Source organism: Rutilus rutilus (assembly GCF_951802725.1).
Source record: "Rutilus rutilus genome assembly, chromosome: 3".
NCBI lineage: Eukaryota > Metazoa > Chordata > Actinopteri > Cypriniformes > Leuciscidae > Rutilus > Rutilus rutilus.
The window spans coordinates 311,763-332,500 of NC_140211.1; the positions used below are offsets into that span (position 1 = coordinate 311,763).

General features: G+C 42.6%; 1 protein-coding gene across 2 annotated transcripts in view; it reads left to right on the top strand.

Moving 5' to 3' along the window:
* Positions 1–20,738, top strand: part of nrxn2b (neurexin 2b) — a 499,069-nt gene that overhangs the window by 89,116 nt on the left and 389,215 nt on the right. For both annotated transcript variants that reach the window (XM_084404964.1, XM_084404965.1), the window contains exon 3: positions 3,449–3,472. In XM_084404964.1, the coding sequence (XP_084261090.1) occupies positions 3,449–3,472 (24 nt within the window). The remainder of the gene's footprint in view (positions 1–3,448; positions 3,473–20,738) is intronic.

Below are 20,738 nucleotides of genomic sequence, written 5' to 3' on the forward strand. Positions count from 1 at the left end.
TTTCTCTCAGTGATGTCAGTAACAGGAGCTGAATGAAGGGTTTCTCTCAGTGATGTCAGTAACAGGAGCAGAATGAAGGGTTTCTCTCAGTGATGTCAGTAACAGGAGCTGAATGAAGGGCTTCTCTCAGTGATGTCAGTAACAGGAGCTGAATGAAGGGTTTCTCTCAGTGATGTCAGTAACAGGAGCTGAATGAAGGGTTTCTCTCAGTGATGTCAGTAACAGGAGCTGAATGAAGGGTTTCTCTCAGTGATGTCAGTAACAGGAGCTGAATGAAGGGTTTCTCTCAGTGATGTCAGTAACAGGAGCTGAATGAAGGGTTTCTCTCAGTGATGTCAGTAACAGGAGCAGAATGAAGGTTTCTCTCAGTGATGTCAGTAACAGGAGCTGAATGAAGGGTTTCTCTCAGTGATGTCAGTAACAGGAGCAGAATGAAGGGTTTCTCTCAGTGATGTCAGTAACAGGAGCTGAATGAAGGGTTTCTCTCAGTGATGTCAGTAACAGGAGCTGAATGAAGGGTTTCTCTCAGTGATGTCAGTAACAGGAGCTGAATGAAGGGTTTCTCTCAGTGATGTCAGTAACAGGAGCAGAATGAAGGGCTTCTCTCAGTGATGTCAGTAACAGGAGCTGAATGAAGGGTTTCTCTCAGTGATGTCAGTAACAGGAGCTGAATGAAGGGTTTCTCTCAGTGATGTCAGTAACAGGAGCTGAATGAAGGGTTTCTCTCAGTGATGTCAGTAACAGGAGCAGAATGAAGGGTTTCTCTCAGTGATGTCAGTAACAGGAGCAGAATGAAGGTTTCTCTCAGTGATGTCAGTAACAGGAGCTGAATGAAGGGTTTCTCTCAGTGATGTCAGTAACAGGAGCAGAATGAAGGGTTTCTCTCAGTGATGTCAGTAACAGGAGCTGAATGAAGGGTTTCTCTCAGTGATGTCAGTAACAGGAGCAGAATGAAGGGCTTCTCTCAGTGATGTCAGTAACAGGAGCTGAATGAAGGGCTTCTCTCAGTGATGTCAGTAACAGGAGCATCAAGGGTTTCTCTCAGTGATGTCAGTAACAGGAGCTGAATGAAGGGTTTCTCTCAGTGATGTCAGTAACAGGAGCTGAATGAAGGGCTTCTCTCAGTGATGTCAGTAACAGGAGCATCAAGGGTTTCTCTCAGTGATGTCAGTAACAGGAGCTGAATGAAGGGCTTCTCTCAGTGATGTCAGTAACAGGAGCTGAATGAAGGGCTTCTCTCAGTGATGTCAGTAACAGGAGCTGAAGAGTTTCTCTCAGTGATGTCAGTAACAGGAGCTGGATGAAGGGCTTCTCTCAGTGATGTCAGTAACAGGAGCTGAATGAAGGGTTTCTCTCAGTGATGTCAGTAACAGGAGCTGAATGAAGGGTTTCTCTCAGTGATGTCAGTAACAGGAGCTGAATGAAGGGCTTCTCTCAGTGATGTCAGTAACAGGAGCATCAAGGGTTTCTCTCAGTGATGTCAGTAACAGGAGCTGAATGAAGGGTTTCTCTCAGTGATGTCAGTAACAGGAGCTGAATGAAGGGCTTCTCTCAGTGATGTCAGTAACAGGAGCATCAAGGGTTTCTCTCAGTGATGTCAGTAACAGGAGCTGAATGAAGGGTTTCTCTCAGTGATGTCAGCAACAGGAGCTGAATGAAGGGATTATCTCAGTGAGGTCAGTAACAGGAGCTGAATGAACTATAGGTGTAGCAGGGTTAAAGCGGTGGTTGTGTGTGATCCGATGGTCTCTTGACACCATCTGCATTCTGATGGTAAAGACTCTTGAGCTTCAGGGGAGACGGACAGACGGATGTGTGATCTTCAGTCCACTGATAGTGATGAACTTCATGACCACTTCATTAGGCCAGTTAGGAGTCAGTGAAGAGCTGGAGCTGTACTGAGGACTACTGTTCTGCTGTTGCTTCTACTTTCTTCTCTTCCTCATCTTCTAATTTATATTACTTAGCAAACACTTTTGAATAAATTTGAGTCTACACTGGATCCAAAGCAAATTTGTATATGTTTTTAAATTGCTCTTTTATTGCATTTTAACTTTTTATTTTGCATGAAAACAGCCAAGGAATCTGACACCAACCAACCAACTACAACTACTGCTTTTCTTCTTCATCATCATCATTTTCTTCCTCCTCTTCCTCTTCCTCTGATTCTTCTGTACTTTTTTATCTCTATTTCACGCTGTTCATCCCTTTTGAACTAAAATAATATATGTCATTTGTCATTTCTGCTCCACTAACATCACCAATTGGAAATGTGTCAAATAGAGAACAGCATATTAACATAATACTCTTACTGTTTTTTTTTTTTTTTTTTTTATATGACAGAAATAGTATGAGTGGGTATGGTATTGGTCAGTCAAACAGATAGTCCCACGATTGGTTGAGGTTGAAAGGTCGGGTGGCTCAAACAGATCAGTGTTGTTAAACAGTCTATCAGCTTTTTCCATCTAAAATGGCATAAATGCATAAAGCATTTGCGAATAAAGCAGCTTTTCCATCCCATGTGTTCAAGAGAACAAAATCGTCACTTCCTGGGAAACTGGTTCAATATATCAGTAATAAAAATGTAAGATGATTCAATCAGGCTCTTTTTGCATCTCAGAGCGTCAGACGAAACACAATAAACGCTGTCATGTTCTCTTGCGTTCGGATGCTGGTGTTCGGGAATTAAACCAAATCATTCTGATCACACACTTCGACTCCGGCGTTTCAGAAACACCAAACCAACATTTGAGATGCTGCGATGCCATTGGTCCGCTGGTTACTCCAGTTATCCAGTCACATTCAGTTTTTTGTTGCGCATCAAGGAAGTTTTTCAGTAAATGTGAGTCCACTGTAGTTTATTCGCATGTCTATCTTATCAGGTTTGTTTTATGCAATATCCTCTTTTTTTGCGTAAAAACGGGTGTTGGAAACATAGCTAGTGTTCCTGGAATCAGTCTAGCGCTGACGGCGACTGTGAACATGTGATCACCGCACTGTAAAACATCCAGGTTTTGCTGGTTATGTTTCAGCGTTCTCGTGAACCGTCTAGCCAAGAGTTTTGCAGTAATTAACCTCATTCTGTGGAGCTGCTGAGCATCTCTCAGGTCAATATCACAACGAGACACTGATGAATCTGGTGTGTGTGAGAGGAACCACAGCGCTGAACTGGAAGCGTCTCTAATGAGCTGCAGCAGGACCGAGGCGTTTGACCCGTATCAAACTCCAGCTAAATGTGAATTCATATCTGATATTGTCTTACACTCCTTCTTTAATGTTTCTCAGCAGGGCGTCTTGCCTTTTCAATGAAACTGTCTGCCATTTCATCTGTTCTCGCTCGGTTGCTTTGAACCGATCACTTCTCCTGTGAAGAATGCATGTGTGGTTTTCAGATGTATGAGTATGAAGCGTCCCACTAATAAAGCCTCTCTCTCTCTCTCTCTCTCAGGAACAGAAGAGTACGCTGTGGAAGGTAAGCAGCTGATTAAATGTTCTGGTGTGTTAAAGTCTGATGTTCTGCAGGCGTATCGGCCGCCGAGCCGAGGCTTTGTCAGATTGGACTGCGGTTTTGGCGACTTCTGGGGGCTTTGATTTGCTTCTAAGAGAAACATGTTTCTCCAAGATTTACTCTTCCTCCTTTATCTCACTTTCTTTTCTTCTTATGAGTTGCTTTTATTGGTAATGCTTTACAATAAGTTGTCATTAGTTAATGCATGTTAATTCACTGATGTTAACAAATGAACCCTTATTGTAAAGCGTTACTGTTTGAACTTTTACTTTTCAATGGACAGTTCCATGTTGTTGTTGGTTGGTTTAACAGCACAGATGTGAACACGATGTTGACGTTCGGGCTGTGAATGTGTTCTCAGTGTAATGTGATAAAGCAGGTGTGTGAGTTCAAAGGTTAAACCGTCCAGAACGACGCTCGCATCCGTCGAGGGCCAGATATATTTACCCATAATTCCCCCGCAGGCTGGATTTGTCTGCGTAATGGATGGTGCTGGGGTGTGTTTGGGATCAGGCACAGGTATCTGGATGTTTTCCCTCCATCAGGACACTACTGATGGATTACCCTTCTCTACCCAGCATGCCTCGGGAGGCACGTCACCATGGCAACCCTGAAGAGACGTGTGCATGTGCTGGATGGAGAGCGAGGCCTTTGTGACTGAAACGCAGTCGATTAAATGCATGTTTCCAGTGGTTTCCAGACAGTCCTTTATTAAAATATGATCACAGTGTCAGCTTCTTGTATTTGCAGGAGTTTGGATTGAGCGGCAGGAGCTTAAACACGACTCCGATTTTCATATAGGGATGATTTCCGAAGCTTTTATCACTGGTGTTATTGAATTATTTTACAAAAACCTGTAAGCATTGTGCTCTTAATAACAAGTTTAATAACTTTACACAATAAAACTATATAAATTATAGAAAAATGTTTCAGACCGATTATAGTGCAAATGAACACGACCATAAAGAGCAATAAATAACCAGATATTTTCCAGACATGGGAATATTTTCTGGACTGTCATGTTTTTAGTTTAGATTAAAAATGTAAAAAAATGACCTTTACAAAAAGTCTTTAAATATTTGGTGGTGTTTGAGAAACACTAGAGCATCCTACAGCAACAATTGGTAATACTGTATCTAGAGTTATTTATGGTATTTTGAAGTGCCTGGGATAATAATACTGTACATGTTCATTATCCTTATACGCTGTATTACACATAGAACACAGAAGAGTTAGGGTTAGGGTTAGAGTTCAAACAGGCAATCGATGCAGACTTTCTTTCACTGATTCCAGGGAAACTGGAATAGCCTATATTATGTTGAATATAGCAACATGATAAAGACTTTAACAAAATCTCTCTAGATTTTCTTCAACAGAAATGAGCAGTAAATATTGCAGAGTGTTTTTATCAAGCCTTTCATGCTTGCGGTTGCCAGGTGTCGAGAGTTTAAATCCCCCAATCAGAGTTTTCCTCTTAACATGACATTTTCTGCCTGGTGTTTTACTTCATCTTCTCAATCTGGCAACCGTGTGCATGTGTTCTCTCTCTGATGGCCTGAACATGCGAGATCTTCACTGAGATCTTCAGTCAGTCTGTGTTTGACCGAATCTGCCATGATATGTAATCAATACGACGTTGTATCGTCACACAGAGGTTGTATTCGTGCATCTGTTCAGACGAGACATGATCTGTAAGATCAACATTCTAACATTTCCACTGTTTCCACATTTCAACATTTCCAGCAACATTTTTACTGTTGATTTAATAGAAGAAAAAACAACATTTGGAACTATTATTAGGAATTTCACTGTTTTAGAGAAACTTTTGAGTTTTATAAATAATAATGTGTAGAGAGTGTGTTCATGTAAATGATGATATTATAAATCAGGGTAGTAAAATGAAGCTTGATTTGTGCTTGTAGGCGAAAGTGCAATCATTCTGATAAGAATTTTCACAAATGACAACAATCATGATCAGTTTATACATGACGCATCTAAGCGTCTAAAATCGATTTTATTGTCTAAAACTAGGCTCAAATGTCAAGACAACAGCAGAATAGTATCTGAACAGGACAGGACTGAAGCTTGTTGTTTCAGAAGCTCGAGCTGCTCGATGTGTTTCCTTCAGATGTGACTCTGGTTTCTCCTTCTCTTCTGATTGAAGCCGGTGACATTTGCTGAGTTTGTGCGGGTCGAACAGAAAACTAGAGGAAAGACCTGGAGAGATGAATGTTTTGATGTGGGGAATGTCAGCGCTGGAGACATGCTGTGGATCTGACCTGAGAAACGTGAATCTCCTCCTGAATGAGAAACAGTCAGTCGCTTCGGATTAAAGCTTCCGCTGCATGAATATATATGCAAATAGTAGTGCATGAGACACTACAGACGAGCTATAGAACTAACATATTCACATACTGAAACATCCCTTCAAACAGAATATGGCTCAGCACATAATCAGCATTACAGAACGAACGTTTGGTCTTTATTTGGAAGAGCGTCACGTTTACATTTATGCCTTTGGCTGATGCTTTTATCCAAAGTGATGAAACAATACAAGTTCACCGTTCAGATTTCTGCTCACGTTTCGGTACAGTCTTGGTACGGCGGGTGGAATACTGAATCATATTTTTAAACAGTTCAGAGTAAATCTGCTCGTTTGTATGAAAATGATTTTCCAATCCACAAAACTACAGAGAATTTGTAAAGCACTTTACTTGAAGCCTTTATGTATAATGCATTATAAAGGTATTAATACTGTACATTATAATGCATTATATCTTTTCATAAATAATTGTAACCAAAGTTTAAATGCATTATTATAACATATTCAGATTCCTTGTTACATCTAAAATTGGATGTTTGTCATGTGTTTTATTGCATTAATCTTTCCAAAGTTGTGTTCAATGAATATAAAAGTATTATAATGTATTATAACTGTGGTTATTCATGATTATTCATGAGATCATACAATGCATTGTAAGACGTAATGCATTAAAATAAGTTTATAATGCATTATATTTAATTTTTTTAAGTAATGTATTACAGAGAATTTATCTGTGCATTGTATAAAAATAATTGAAATGAAGTGCCTGATGATAGTTGTACTCATTTCGGTTTCTGTTTCATTGTGGCTTGAGCAGATGTTTTAAAATGGACTGAACTATATAGTATTTCTGAAGAAAAAAAAGAAGAAAAAAACATAAATGAAAGTGACTTTTTCAGATACAAGAAGAGATAGATGAAAATAACAAAGATATTTGGAGAAATTTCTCCGTGTTTTTGACCATACAGTGAAAGTCAATGGGGTTCAATGTTGTTTAGTTCCCAACATTCTACAAAATATCTGCGTTTATGGAAGTCATGATGACCGAACAATACTTTTTGAGTGAACTTTCCCATTGATTTCTGATCTTTTTTTAATGTTTCCAATATTCTTTCAGTTCCAAATTTCCAAAAGTTGTCTTATTTCATTTTCAGTAATCATAAGCATGTTTTCCGCTTGTCCTGATTATGTCAGAGATGTGGACATGGAAAGTGTCCGAGAACAGGAAGTAGAACAGGAAGTAAACCAGGAAGTAGAACAGGAAGTAGTTAGTTAACCTACCGGTTCCCATCGGTTGAGGATTGAGGAATAGTTAAGGGTTCATTGGTTGAGGATTGAGGAATGGTTGAAGGTTTATTGGTTGAGGATTGAGGAATGGTTGAGGGTTCATTGGTTGAGGATTGAGGAATAGTTAAGGGTTCATTGGTTGAGGATTGAGGAATGGTTGAGGGTTCATTGGTTGAGGATTGAAGAATGGTTGAAGGTTTATTGGTTGAGGATTGAAGAATGGTTGAAGGTTTATTGGTTGAAGGTTCATTGGTTGAGGATTGAGGATTGAGGAATGGTTAAGGGTTCATTGGTTGTGGATTGAGGAATGGTTAAGGGTTCATTGGTTGAGGATTGAGGAATGGTTAAGGGTTCATTGGTTGAGGATTGAGGAATGGTTAAGGGTTCATTGGTTGAGGATTGAGGAATGGTTAAGGGTTCATTGGTTGAGGATTGAGGAATGGTTAAGGGTTCATTGGTTGAGGATTGAAGAATGGTTGAAGGTTTATTGGTTGAGGGTTCATTGGTTGAGGATTGAGGATTGAGGAATGGTTAAGGGTTCATTGGTTGTGGATTGAGGAATGGTTAAGGGTTCATTGGTTGAGGATTGAGGAATGGTTAAGGGTTCATTGGTTGAGGATTGAGGAATGGTTAAGGGTTCATTGGTTGAGGATTGAGGAATGGTTAAGGGTTCATTGGTTGAGGATTGAGGAATGGTTAAGGGTTCATTGGTTGAGGATTGAGGAATGGTTGAGGGTTCATTGGTTGAGGATTGAGGAATGGTTGAGGGTTCATTGTTTGAGGATTGAGGGATGGTTGAGGGTTCATTGTTTGAGGATTGAGGGATGGTTGAGGGTTCATTGTTTGAGGATCCTCTCTGATGTGTAACTGTTGACCAGCCTATATCTCGGCTCCATCTCGATGCCCTATTTTCAGGGGTTTTGTCTAATTAGCGGCTCTGACCGGGCCGTTAGATTGATGAGATGAGTTTCTCCCGGCGGGATTAACCGTACGCAGCGAATGACAGAGAAACGCTCCGCTAATGGATGATCCGGGAACGCCGTGACCCCGTTTCTCTCCCACACCCGTCAGGTGTTTTTCCTAACAGCACACCAGTATCCAAACAGATCTGGCCTGGAATGAATTTGTAATAATTGTGCGAGTTGAGAAAAGTTGTTTGTTCTGGTCACAACTGATTTGTTTGTTTGTTTGTTTGTCTGACTGTAGATCCAGACTGTCCTTATCTCTCTAATCCCAGCTAACGATCTTCCCTCTGGAACATTCGGGATTAAACTCCTGACGGTGGGAGACTCTGGGATGTTTCTCCTCAAACGCTCACACACACTCACACTCACTCAGAGACTCTGGGATGTTTCTCCTCTCCTGGCCGTGAAATGGAAAGCTGATGTCCTCTGTAGATATGAGATTAAAGTTGAGTTATCACAGATTTGAGTGGATCAACTAAACCAGATTATGGATTATTTCTGAAGATTCTCCAGAGCGGATGAGATTGAGTTTCTGTGGTTTAGTATTTTATGTTTCTGTGTGATTTACAGATGAAACTCTTCATCGTGGTCCTTTAGAGAAATGAGAAGATATCAGTGTATTAGTCCAGCTTTTGATCGTTGATCTGGATCCACTTATATAACTTTTATTTATGAATGTGTTTGTCATTTATAATTAAACACACACACGCACACACACACACACACACACACACACACACACACACACACACACACACACACACACACACACACACACACACACACACTCACTCTCTCTCTCTCTCTCTCTCTCTCTCTCTCTCAAACACACACACACACACACACACACACACACACACACACACACACACACACACACACACACACACACACGTGTGTGTCTGAAAGTCTCCTTCAGGGGTAATCTGAGCAGTAAATGTCTAGAATGACCCTCTGATGAAACTCTACTGAATCCGTCACATTCACACTGATTGTATGATGTTTAAAGTCGTGTGTGTAAATGTCACACACTCGCTGTAATTGCTCTGACCTTTCCAGCGCTCAGTGTGTGCAAACATGTCATGTGACGACCTGCAGGAGGAAATGACACGTCTCCATCCGTGATGGACTGAGCCGAGTGAGTGTGTGATGGGTAGGTTCAGGGGTCAGGTTAGTGTGTGTGTGTGTGTGTGTGTGTGTGTGTGTGTGTGTGTGTGTGTGTGTGTGTGTGTGTGTGTGTGTTTAGTGTTGTTTTTCCTGATCATCAGTGTTGAGTTGTCAGGCTGTGGTTTCCATGGTAACCGGTGACCTGTATGTTATAAACTGCAGAACTTTCATAAATGAGCATTAAAGAGTCTGTGTCTCTGATCACATGCATATTCATTATAATAATGATCAGAGAGCTGCAGGATATTCTGCATATTAATGAGCTGTGTATAAACACACGCTGTCAGATATCTGACACATCAAACACACAAGAGTTGTGAATGTGTAGCTGATGAATAATTCTGAGAGTGTGATGTTGTTTAACCAGTGATATGGATTCAAGTTTTCAAGTTTAAAGTTTAATTCATTTATAAAGCACATTTAAAACAGTCTGACCAAAGTGCTGTACAACACAACTAAATACAGATCTTAAATATACACATTTTAATACACACAAATATAATATAATATAATATAAAAATGTAAGAAAAATATGTGTAAAATTAAAATCAATACGCCAGAGAAAACAAATAAGTTTTTAAAAGAGACTTAAAAATTGTCAGGGAAGATGCGACTCTAATCTCAGGTTGTTCCATAACCGAGACCCAACCACAGAAAACGCTCGATCCCTCTACGTTTGAGTTGTGAGTGTGGGACTAGAAGGACATTACGGTCACTTGATCTTCAGCTTCTGGAAGGCGTATAGGAATGCAGCAGTTCTGATAAGTAGATAGGAGCTTGGTTATGCAGACATTTATATACAAATAAAAGAATCTTAAAATCAATTCTATACTGAATAGGCAGCCAGTGAAGATCTCTTAGAATTGGAGTGATGTGATCATATAAACGAACTCCTCAAATCGATGCTGGTGGTCTTCAAATTGTCAGTGGGGCCGAAAACTATCACCTCACCTATCATTTAAAGACAAAAAGTTTTGAGCAAGCCAAGATTTCACCTCATCTAAGCATAATAAAAGAGAAACTAATGCAGACGGATCATTTCTCTTGATAGGTATGGGTGTCGTCAGCATAAAAATGGAAGGAAACACCATGTCTTCTTAAAATAGAACCCAATGGTAACATGTACAGCGAGAAAAGGGAGGGTGCCAGGATCGAGCCCTGTGGGACGCCACAGGAGAGCTGAGCAACAGAAGAGGAGAAATCACCTATCTTGACCAAAACTTTCTGTTCCATAAATAAGTCTGAAACCACTTTAAGACAGTACCTTTCATCCCCACACATGACTCTAACCTAGAAATTAGTATGGAGTGGTCAACAGTACGGAGTGTATTCCTGTAAAACCCCTGAGCCGGTGTTATAGGGAACACAGTCATATCTGAGGGTGTGTGTAGTAGACGCTGAGTGACTTTATTCATCATAGATAACAACCACACGCTTCTTATTCCCCCAATTAGAAAAAGAAAGTTTAAAATAACAGCATTTATTTGAAATATAATTTTTGTAACATTAGGGGCCCTATCTCGCACCCAGCGCAATTTACTTTGTACACCGATGCATGTATCATTCCTATTCTGCACCCGCGCACAGCGGACCTTTCCCTCCACAGACGCACGTCGGTAAATTAGGAAATGCATTTGCGCTCCCGGGGGCGGTTCAGCGCAAAGAGGAGGCGTGTTCCAGCGCAAAGAGGAGGCGTGTTCCAGCGCAAAGAGGAGGCGTGTTCCGGCGCAAAGAGGAGGCGTGTTCCAGCGCAAAGAGGAGGCGTGTTCCAGCGCAAAGAGGAGGCGTGTTCCGGCGCAAAGAGGAGGCGTGTTCCGGCGCAAAGAGGAGGCGTGTTCCAGCGCAAAGAGGAGGCGTGTTCTGGCGCAAAGAGGAGGCGTGTTCCGGCGCAAAGAGGAGGCGTGTTCCGGCGTGTTCCAGCGCAAAGAGGAGGCGTGTTCCAGCGCAAAGAGGAGGCGTGTTCCGGCGCAAAGAGGAGGCGTGTTCCGGCGTGTTCCGGCGCAAAGAGGAGGCGTGTTCCAGCGCAAAGAGGAGGCGTGTTCCGGCGCAAAGAGGAGGCGTGTTCCGGCGTGTTCCGGCGCAAAGAGGAGGCGTGTTCCGGCGCAAAGAGGAGGCGTGTTCCGGCGCAAAGAGGAGGCGTGTTCCAGCGCAAAGAGGATGCGTGTTCCGGCGCAAAGAGGAGGCGTGTTCCGGCGCAAAGAGGAGGCGTGTTCCGGCGCAAAGAGGAGGCGTGTTCCAGCGCAAAGAGGAGGCGTGTTCCAGCGCAAAGAGGAGGCGTGTTCCGGCGCAAAGAGGAGGCGTGTTCCGGCGCAAAGAGGAGGCGTGTTCTGGCGCAAAGAGGAGGCGTGTTCCGGCGCAAAGAGGAGGCGTGTTCCGGCGTGTTCCAGCGCAAAGAGGAGGCGTGTTCCAGCGCAAAGAGGAGGCGTGTTCCGGCGCAAAGAGGAGGCGTGTTCCGGCGTGTTCCGGCGCAAAGAGGAGGCGTGTTCCAGCGCAAAGAGGAGGCGTGTTCCGGCGCAAAGAGGAGGCGTGTTCCGGCGCAAAGAGGAGGCGTGTTCCAGCGCAAAGAGGAGGCGTGTTCCAGCGCAAAGAGGAGGCGTGTTCCAGCGCAAACTTTCCCTGGTGCTATTTTGCAGTTTCAACAATTCCGCCACTGACCAGGAGAAACCTCGTCTAAAGTCAGTGGCGCGTTGCGCATGTTATTCATATGCTATTTTAAGGGCGCATGCTTGGCCATAATCAATGTAGCGTGTGCACAACGTGCATACACTTTGATTCTCTCATCTACACAGAAGCAGCAGTTTTAATTTTTGCAAATCATAAATTATTACAAAGAAAAATATTACCACACGAGGGAAATCATTGTGGTGTCCATGAAGATGTGAAAAAATAGGCATAAATCTAGCTTACACATTTACCCAAATTATCATACGCCTGTTTAACCGAAGCTAATTTGTGGGTGTTTCTCCATCCCCAATGTCACTTCTCTGTGTTTTACGGCCCTAACGAGAACGTCGGTCTCCTCGGCTGTGAACCGCTGCTGGCGCGCGTCTGGCAAATCCGCCGTTATAATAGCAGTCCGCCATGGAACAAGCACGCCTGCTCTTAAAGGGAATGTGAGATGATGCTCTGATTGGTTTATTTCACGTTATGCCCAAACCACACCTATGAGTAATGAAGCTACTTCAGACCAACACATTTTAGATTAGCATCGGGCGCTGTTGCTATTATACCGGCGGGATAAATGACTCTTGCGCCCGACGCTAATGGGGCGCCCGACGCCCGGGCGAGACCCGCCCACAAAGTTACTTGCGTTTTGCGCTTGATACTTGCGTTTCAGATGGTTAAAATAGGGCCCTATAAATGTCTTTACTGTCACTTTTGATCAATTGAATGCGTCAGTGACTACGTTTACATGCAGCCAATATCCGGGTTATGGTCGGGTTAGGGTCACTATTTGGGTTTCTGAAACATTCGGAATAACCCGTTTACATGCGTGAGCAGAGAGAGTTACTCCTGTATACATGGAATTTGTAATCAGTTGGGAATATCCCGATGTAAACGGCGACGCACGGTTAGCGTCAGGACGTACGGACAACCTTAAGACGCAATATGCGTCATTTCCAATTCTTCTTCCTGTATCCAAAGACAACAACAGCAGCAGCAACACGCGGATAATGAATAGTTCGGGGCAGATAGCGATCGCCTTTGTTTGCGCTTTCCTTCTCGCTCCAAAAGTGTGTTGCTGTGCTGCGTCTCGCCATGTTAACCTCTACTTCTTGTTTACTTCCGGTATACTGCACGCGGGTTTCTGTATGCGTCGTCTCTACTCAAAATACCAAGATTCCTTGCGAATAGAACATGCGCAGAACACAAATCAATGTTCCTTTTGATGGGGATATGCCGATACGCGTTTACATGACCAAATATTCGGGTTAGAAAAGGGGTACCCCAGGGGTAATATCCGGGTTTTTAAAAACCGGGATATGAGCATATCCGGGTTTTTGCCGGTGTTTACATGGCCGTGCGCGACCGGGTTATTGCTAATATCCCGGTTTTGAACGGGTTATTGGCTGCATGTAAACGTAGTCACTGATGAATTAAAGTGTTAGTTTCTAAAAAAAAATAAAATAAAATACTGACCCCAAAGTTTTGAATGGTATTTTATAGTAATAAAGTAGAACTAAAATAAATTGACATTAAAGGTTTTCATTGAAGTTTTTTTGGCCTTACTGACAGACGGAACTTTCTGAACTCAGCCACACAACACCTGTTGTACTATAATATATAAACTTTATCATATTTCATAAATCTATCGGGCAGTTTGGAAGAACACTTTATTCTCCAGAATGTTAGATTTTCATTGTAATTCAGTAAATTACTGAATGTATGAGCAGAAGAATAAACATTTGAGACGCATTTTAATAGAAAATAATTTTGTTCCAGTAGTTTCTGTGACGCGACCAAATCATTTCAGATTCCAGCTCATGAATCTGAGCCAGTTATGATCTAATGTAATGTAAGACTGTATTTCTGTTATATGAAGCTAATGATATTTCCAATCTCGCGCTGCTAAACTCTCACACAGAGCTGTTCTGCTTTTGCATCGAGGCGTTATTGAGTATGTTTATTAAAGCAGTTTACTCATGGGAAACACACACATGCGCACGCACACACACACACACACACACGCACACGCACACACAGACACGCTCTCTCACACACACACGCACACACAGACACGCTCTCTCACACACACACACGCACACACACGCACACGCACACACAGACACGCTCTCTCACACACACACGCACACACAGACACGCTCTCTCACACACACACACACGCACACACAGACGCACACACACACACACACACACACACACACACGCAAACACACACACGCAACACACACACACACACACACACACACACACACACACACACACACACACACACACACACACACACACACACACACACACAGATGTCTTCCTCTCTCTCTGCGGTGTGTGTGTGTGTGTGTGCAGTGGTGCATGATGGGACAGCCTGGATCATTACAGCTTGAATCGACGGCTGGTAATTCAGTCCTGCATTAACATCTGACACACGTTTATATGGCAGAAAAACACACTGAACGCAGGAGGGATTCTCATTATGATAATGAGTTTTCTAGTGTAGTTTAGTCATTTCACAATTGAACTGAAAATGGGTTTTAAATTTCATTCCAGTTCTGGACTGAGATAATAAACCGGTGTCGAGTCTGAGAGTTGCAGTGTTTGGCAGTCAGTGGACGGATAGCGTGAGTCATGAGGTGTGGATGTGTGATCCTGGACAACATCTCTGTGCTTCAGCTGTCTGGAGCTGATGGCTGTGAGTCTCGTTTCTCCTCTTCACGCTGATTCCCAGGATTAACACACGCGTGAGCGAGACGCAGCGAGTCGTTCCTTCCTCTCGCTCTGAAGGCCTGAAGAGCTCGAGGCCAGTGTCGAGCTGCTGTCTTTGATAAGACACACGGAACCGATTGATCTGAAGCCCAACGCTCACACAGGCCACAACACACACATTACTGTAACTTTAAGAAAAATTTAAATGAAAACAGAAAATATAACAATACAAACTATAATAGTGTCTCAATGATCGTAGAATAATACTGGTCAAGGGTTACCTTTGTCCCTGTGTGTGTTTTCCAGGTTTAGTTCTCATTGGTCGTGTTTCTCAGTAATGTTGATGGCAGCACAGGAAGTGTTTTCTCTCTCGCTGAGGTCACTTCCTCCCACACTTCACACACTCTTCCAGACTCCTGTAGCGCTCGTGTTTCGAACAGTTTCTGTTGTGTTTCGATCTCAAACTCTGCCGTTTAGCACTCGTTCTCTCAGAGTCGGACTCCTGGCTGAGTGATTATGATAAAGTCACGTTGTCGCACACGAGTATCATGGCAACCGCCTCCTGTAAATGTGTTCGAATGACATGATTGCGGTGATTATAGTTGTTTTCTGGGCTCATCTAATGACCTGTAATGCTGGACGCGCACACTGACACCATTATAGAGCTGAAATATTCATCATAAATGTGAGACACATCTGCTGGACTACACTAATAACCTGACAGAAAATATTATGTATGAATTAAGATAGATGTCACTTTTAAATGCAACTTTGAATGACTTCTGCAGTCTCAAAATTAGTCAACCCCCTGATATAATCCCTCACAACAGCCCAGATCTGCAGAGCAGGTGTTGTCTCTAATCAAGGGCTTCATTAGCTGCACCAGGTGTGCTTGAGCTAGAACACACGACACATCTGAACCGGCGAGGTTTGTTGAGTGTCACGTTTGACTGCATGCTAGAAACATGGCTAGGTCAAAAGAATGGTCAAAAAAGTTAAGAGAAGAGTTCATGGCCCTTCACAATCAGGAACAGGATATAAAAAGATTGTGAAGGCACTAAATGTTCCTAGAGACGCTGTTGGAAGCATAGTTTGCAAGTTTAAAGTTTGCACTCCCTGGACGGGACAGAAGGAGGACGATATCAACGGTTCAGACAAGCCCTGGAGTGACTGCAGAAGACCCACAGCAAGGCTTGGTGGCCACAGGCTCTGAGGCTTCAGCTGAACAGTAAAGCTCGTACTGAACGCATGCCAGAACTCCAGGAATACATCACTGCTGACCCAAACGCACAAGAAAAGTGCTCAGTTTCATATAAATAAGCCTCATGATTTGGGGGATTCTGTTCTGTGGAGCGATGAAACAGAACTGGATCTTTTCGGCCCTGTGGATCAGCGGTGTTTCTGGAAGAATGAAGCGTATGCTGTGAAGAACTCTGTCTACAGTTCAGCGTGAGGAGCTCGTGATGCTCTGCGGCTGATGTATATCCTCCGGCTCTGGACACCTGCAGCGTGTGGAAGGAGAGATGGAGTCACTGAAGTATCAGGAGATCCTAGGAGAAAACATCATGCCGTCAGTGAGGAAGCTGGAGCTCGGACCTTCAACAGGACAATGATCCCAAGCATTCCTCAGATTCCAGCAAGGCTTGGTTTCAGAAGAAGTCCTGGAAGATACAGTCACATCACAGTCACCTGACCTGAACCCCATAGACAATCTCTGGTGGGATTTGAAGAAGGCCAGGAATATCCCTGAGCTGGAGGCCATTGCTCAACGGGCTCAGATCCCTCAGACACAGAAGCTGGTCTGTTATACACCTCGTCTTCAGCTCATGCAGCAAAAGGCTGTTCTACTCAGTGTTAAAGATGCTTGACATGAAGGGCTTGAATAATTTTGAGACTGCAGAAATCATTAAAAGTTAAATTTTCTGTTGAATTTGGGGAAACCACTTGAAACATTTGTTGTGTTGAGCTTTTTCACTTACTTTTGTTTGGTTTGTTCATTGCAAACAGTTGAAAGTCTCTAAATAAACCAATAATGTGTCTGCGCGTGTGTGTGCATGTGTGTGTGTGTGCGCGCGTGTGTGCGCACGTGTGTGTGTGTGTGTGCGCGTGTGTGTGCGCGCGTGTGTGCGCGCGTGTGTGTGTGTGCGCGTGTGTGTGCGCGTGTGTGTGCATGTGTGTGTGTGCGCGTGTGTTTGGTCATGAATCTCAGGAAACGGATCTCTTCAAACCGTCATTCACTCGATCAGACACTCTCGCCAGCCTCTGAACATCTGCCTCTCGTGAACACATGACCTCGAAGACGAGAGAAAGCAGATATAGAGCTGTGCTGGACATTATGTGCAAAAACATATATTTATTACACTCTTAAACTGTGAAATCAACAGCTGATTGCTTACCATTTTAAAGCAGAATTAAAAATGAAAGTCAAATAAATTTGGCATACAGAGAGACTCGTATGACTGTAGATTTTAACTAGAAAAGCTGAGTTTCTCAGGGATGGATTTCCCAGAATGCATTACTGTCATCACTATGATGTATGACTGCCATTAATGAGGATGGTCACGTTTCTTACCGGATAAAAGCAGCTTTACACTCCAGCAGAAGAAGAAGAAGAGAGACACTGTGTGTGTGTGTGTGTGTGTGTGTGTGTGAGAGAGAGAGAGAGAGAGGGAGGAGTTCAGTTTCCCAGCATGCTTTGTGTTGGGTGCAGGTGAGTGACGGTGTGATAAGAGCTCGTTCTCTCTCTCTCTCTCACGCTGACATTTCGCCAGGCATGTGTGTGATGGACGGCCTGCGGGCAGACGAGTGTGTGTGTGTGCTGAGCGGGTCTGGCAGAGAGCGATAAGAGACGACCACACACACACACACACACACACACACACACACACACACACACACACACACACACACACACAAACACAAACACAAACACTCACACATTCTGGCCAGAGAAGCATTATTGCGCTGTCACACAGATGTAAGCATATGAAATCAAATGCACACATGTATACAAATCCTCTCTCTCTCTCTCTCTCTCTCACATACACACACACACACACACACACACACACACACACACATACACACACACACACACACACACACACACACAAACACTCGCACACACACAAACACACGCACACACACACACACACAAACACACACTTCTCCGCAGGCGTAACAGCTGCCTGTTTGAGACGCACTGATTATTAAAATGAAGAGAAAATGAGGAGATTTCTAACGTGAGCAGAAACTTCCTTCGTGTAGAGCGACTGTTGTTCTGTTGTTCAGGTGTGGATGTTGTGATGTTGTGATGTTGTTGTGTTGTTCAGGTGTGCTGAGTCACATGACGAGCTGGAGGATCTGTTGTTGGTCTGGAATGATGTGTTCAGTCGTTCAGATGCTGTAGTTTTACACCAGAGAGATTCACACAGATTTCAGCCAGTGGCATTTCGAGGGTCTCGGCTCGTTGAACTAATTTACTGTTGGTCAGATCGGTTATATTCCTGAAGGGTGGTTAATGACCTCCATATGGAGCTTGTTCAGAATATCCTATGGCTGGACGCTATGGCCAAATATAAATATATATATATATATTCAGCGTGCAGTGGAAGTTTTTGACACATTAGAGCAATAAAGAAACATGCCTGTATAAAATAATAAAAAAGGATGTGCTTGATGTTAAACGGAGTTAAGTAGTGGTCGACCAATATTGATTTTTGAATTGCCGATGCAGATATTAGGGTTGCCTATATATATATATATCTCTACAACAGAAGACTCGCTGCTCTTGACTGAATCACTTTCAGGACAAATCAGTGTGCACTGAAGTCATACAGCGAAGAGTTTTATTCTATTTATGTAATGTTTCTTGCCTGAGTGCTACTGTAAAATAATACCTGATTGAAGCCTTATGTAATTTTTTATCTTGCTTATACTTTATTTCTGCCATTGTATATCGTTATACATATCGTTGTCATAAAATAACTCGTATTGTGAAGTAATAATCTGTTCATATCACTGATATGAGTCCAGGATCAGACTTTCACAGCGTGTTGATTGTGTAGATTGCGTAGATTGTGTAGATTGTGTTGATTGTGTTGATTGTGTATAATCTGTAGATTGTTTTGATTGTGTAGATTCTGTTAATTGTGTAGATTCTGTTAATTGTGTAGATTGTGTTGATTGTGTATATTCTGTTGATTGTGTAGATTGTGTAGATTGTGTTGATTGTGTTGATTGTGTATAATTTGTAGATTGTTTTGATTGTGTAGATTCTGTTAATTGTGTAGATTGTGTTGATTGTGTATATTCTGTAGATTATGTAGATTGTGTAGATTGTGTTGATTGTGTATATTCTGTAGATTGTGTTGATTGTGTATATTCTGTAGATTGTGTAGATTGTGTTGATTGTGTATATTCTGTAGATTATGTTGATTGTGTAGATTGTGTATAATTTGTAGATTGTTTTGATTGTGTAGATTCTGTTAATTGTGTAGATTGTGTTGATTGTGTATATTCTGTAGATTATGTAGATTGTGTTGATTGTGTTGATTGTGTATATTCTGTAGATTGTGTAGATTGTGTTGATTGTGTATATTCTGTAGATTATGTTGATTGTGTAGATTGTGTTGATTGTGTATATTGTGTATATTCTGTTGATTGTGTATATTCTGTTGATTGTGTAGATTGTGGGTTAGGGTTATGGTCAGGTGTCAGTGGCGAATCGGTGGATGTTGTTGGGCCAAGTATTGCCTCTATAATTAACAGTAGTCTTCATAATAAGATTGTTCCAGCGGCCCTTAAAGGGATACTTCAGGATTTAGCATTAAGCTTTGTATCAGTAGAAAACCCGTAGTGTTTTCAAATCACCATGCTTTCCACCCTCATGTCCCCCTGAGACGAGAGATTTATGTATTTTTGGTCTGGAAAAAATCCTCCGATGACGCAAAAATTGTCATTTTGCGTCATCGGAGGATTTTTTGGCCAGAGGTGAGAGACTCCAGCCAGTAGGAGGAGCTGTCCCGCATGTCCTCAACCCGCCCACAGAGGGATCTCACTTAGTGTCAGCCGTCTTTCTTTGGAAGTTAAGATAGCAGGCTCTTGCTCTGTGGAGAAAGCTGAGTAGTATCCATCCTCTTTTTCCCGGACATGTCCGGCCGTCGAGATCGTCCAAAATGTCCGGGATTCGGCTTTTGCTTTCTGCAGTCGCCATTCATTGTTTACATGCACACCTTTTGTTTCAATCTAACTGAATTCATTCCGATTGGTGAATCTGAATGTAGTGTTTACATGAACGCTAAACAAGTGATCGGTTGATGTGCGTTTTAACATTGCTAAGAAAATTCCCACTCCTCCGTGAGAGATACAAGACCGGTGCGTCTCACAGGTGCTGCTCATCAGACATTTTGGGCAATCTCGAAATCCCGGGCAGACTCGAGTCGTCACGGAGACTCACTAGTAGCCTAGCCTTATAACTGCACTCTCTTACCGGTAGGCGTGGCTTGAGAGTGGCCTCCTAGGGCAGCGAAACAAGTGCATTATGGGAGTTGTTGTCTTTCATCCATATAAGCCAAAAATATTTTTTTTGGCTTTTCTCAGTCTAGAAAGCTCCAAATTCAAAAATAATTTCACATTTCTTCTACATAAATGACCCGTTTAAAATACACATTCATCTTTCCAGAGGTGAAGTATCCCTTTAAGCAAGCGGTTATTCAGCCGCTTCCTAAAAAGCATAACTTACACCCCTTTGAATTAAAGAATTGCCGGCCCATCTCAAAACTTCCATGCCTATCAGTGGTTTTAGGGAAGGTGGTTTATGCACAGCTGATGCCATTATTAAGTAAACACGAGATCTTAGATAAATTTCAGTCCGGTTTTAGAATCTGGAGAATCTGCACTCTCGAGAGTTGGTCATGACCTTTGTTTAATGCGAGATGCAGGTAATGCTGCAGCTCTGATTTTATTGGACTTGAGTGCGGCTTTTGATGCAATAGACCATGTGATTCTCATAAAGCGCTTATCCCAGTAGATTGGAATACGTGGGACAGTTTTAACGTGATGCATGTCTTATTGATAGAGCATTCTCGGCCAAGCATTGTGA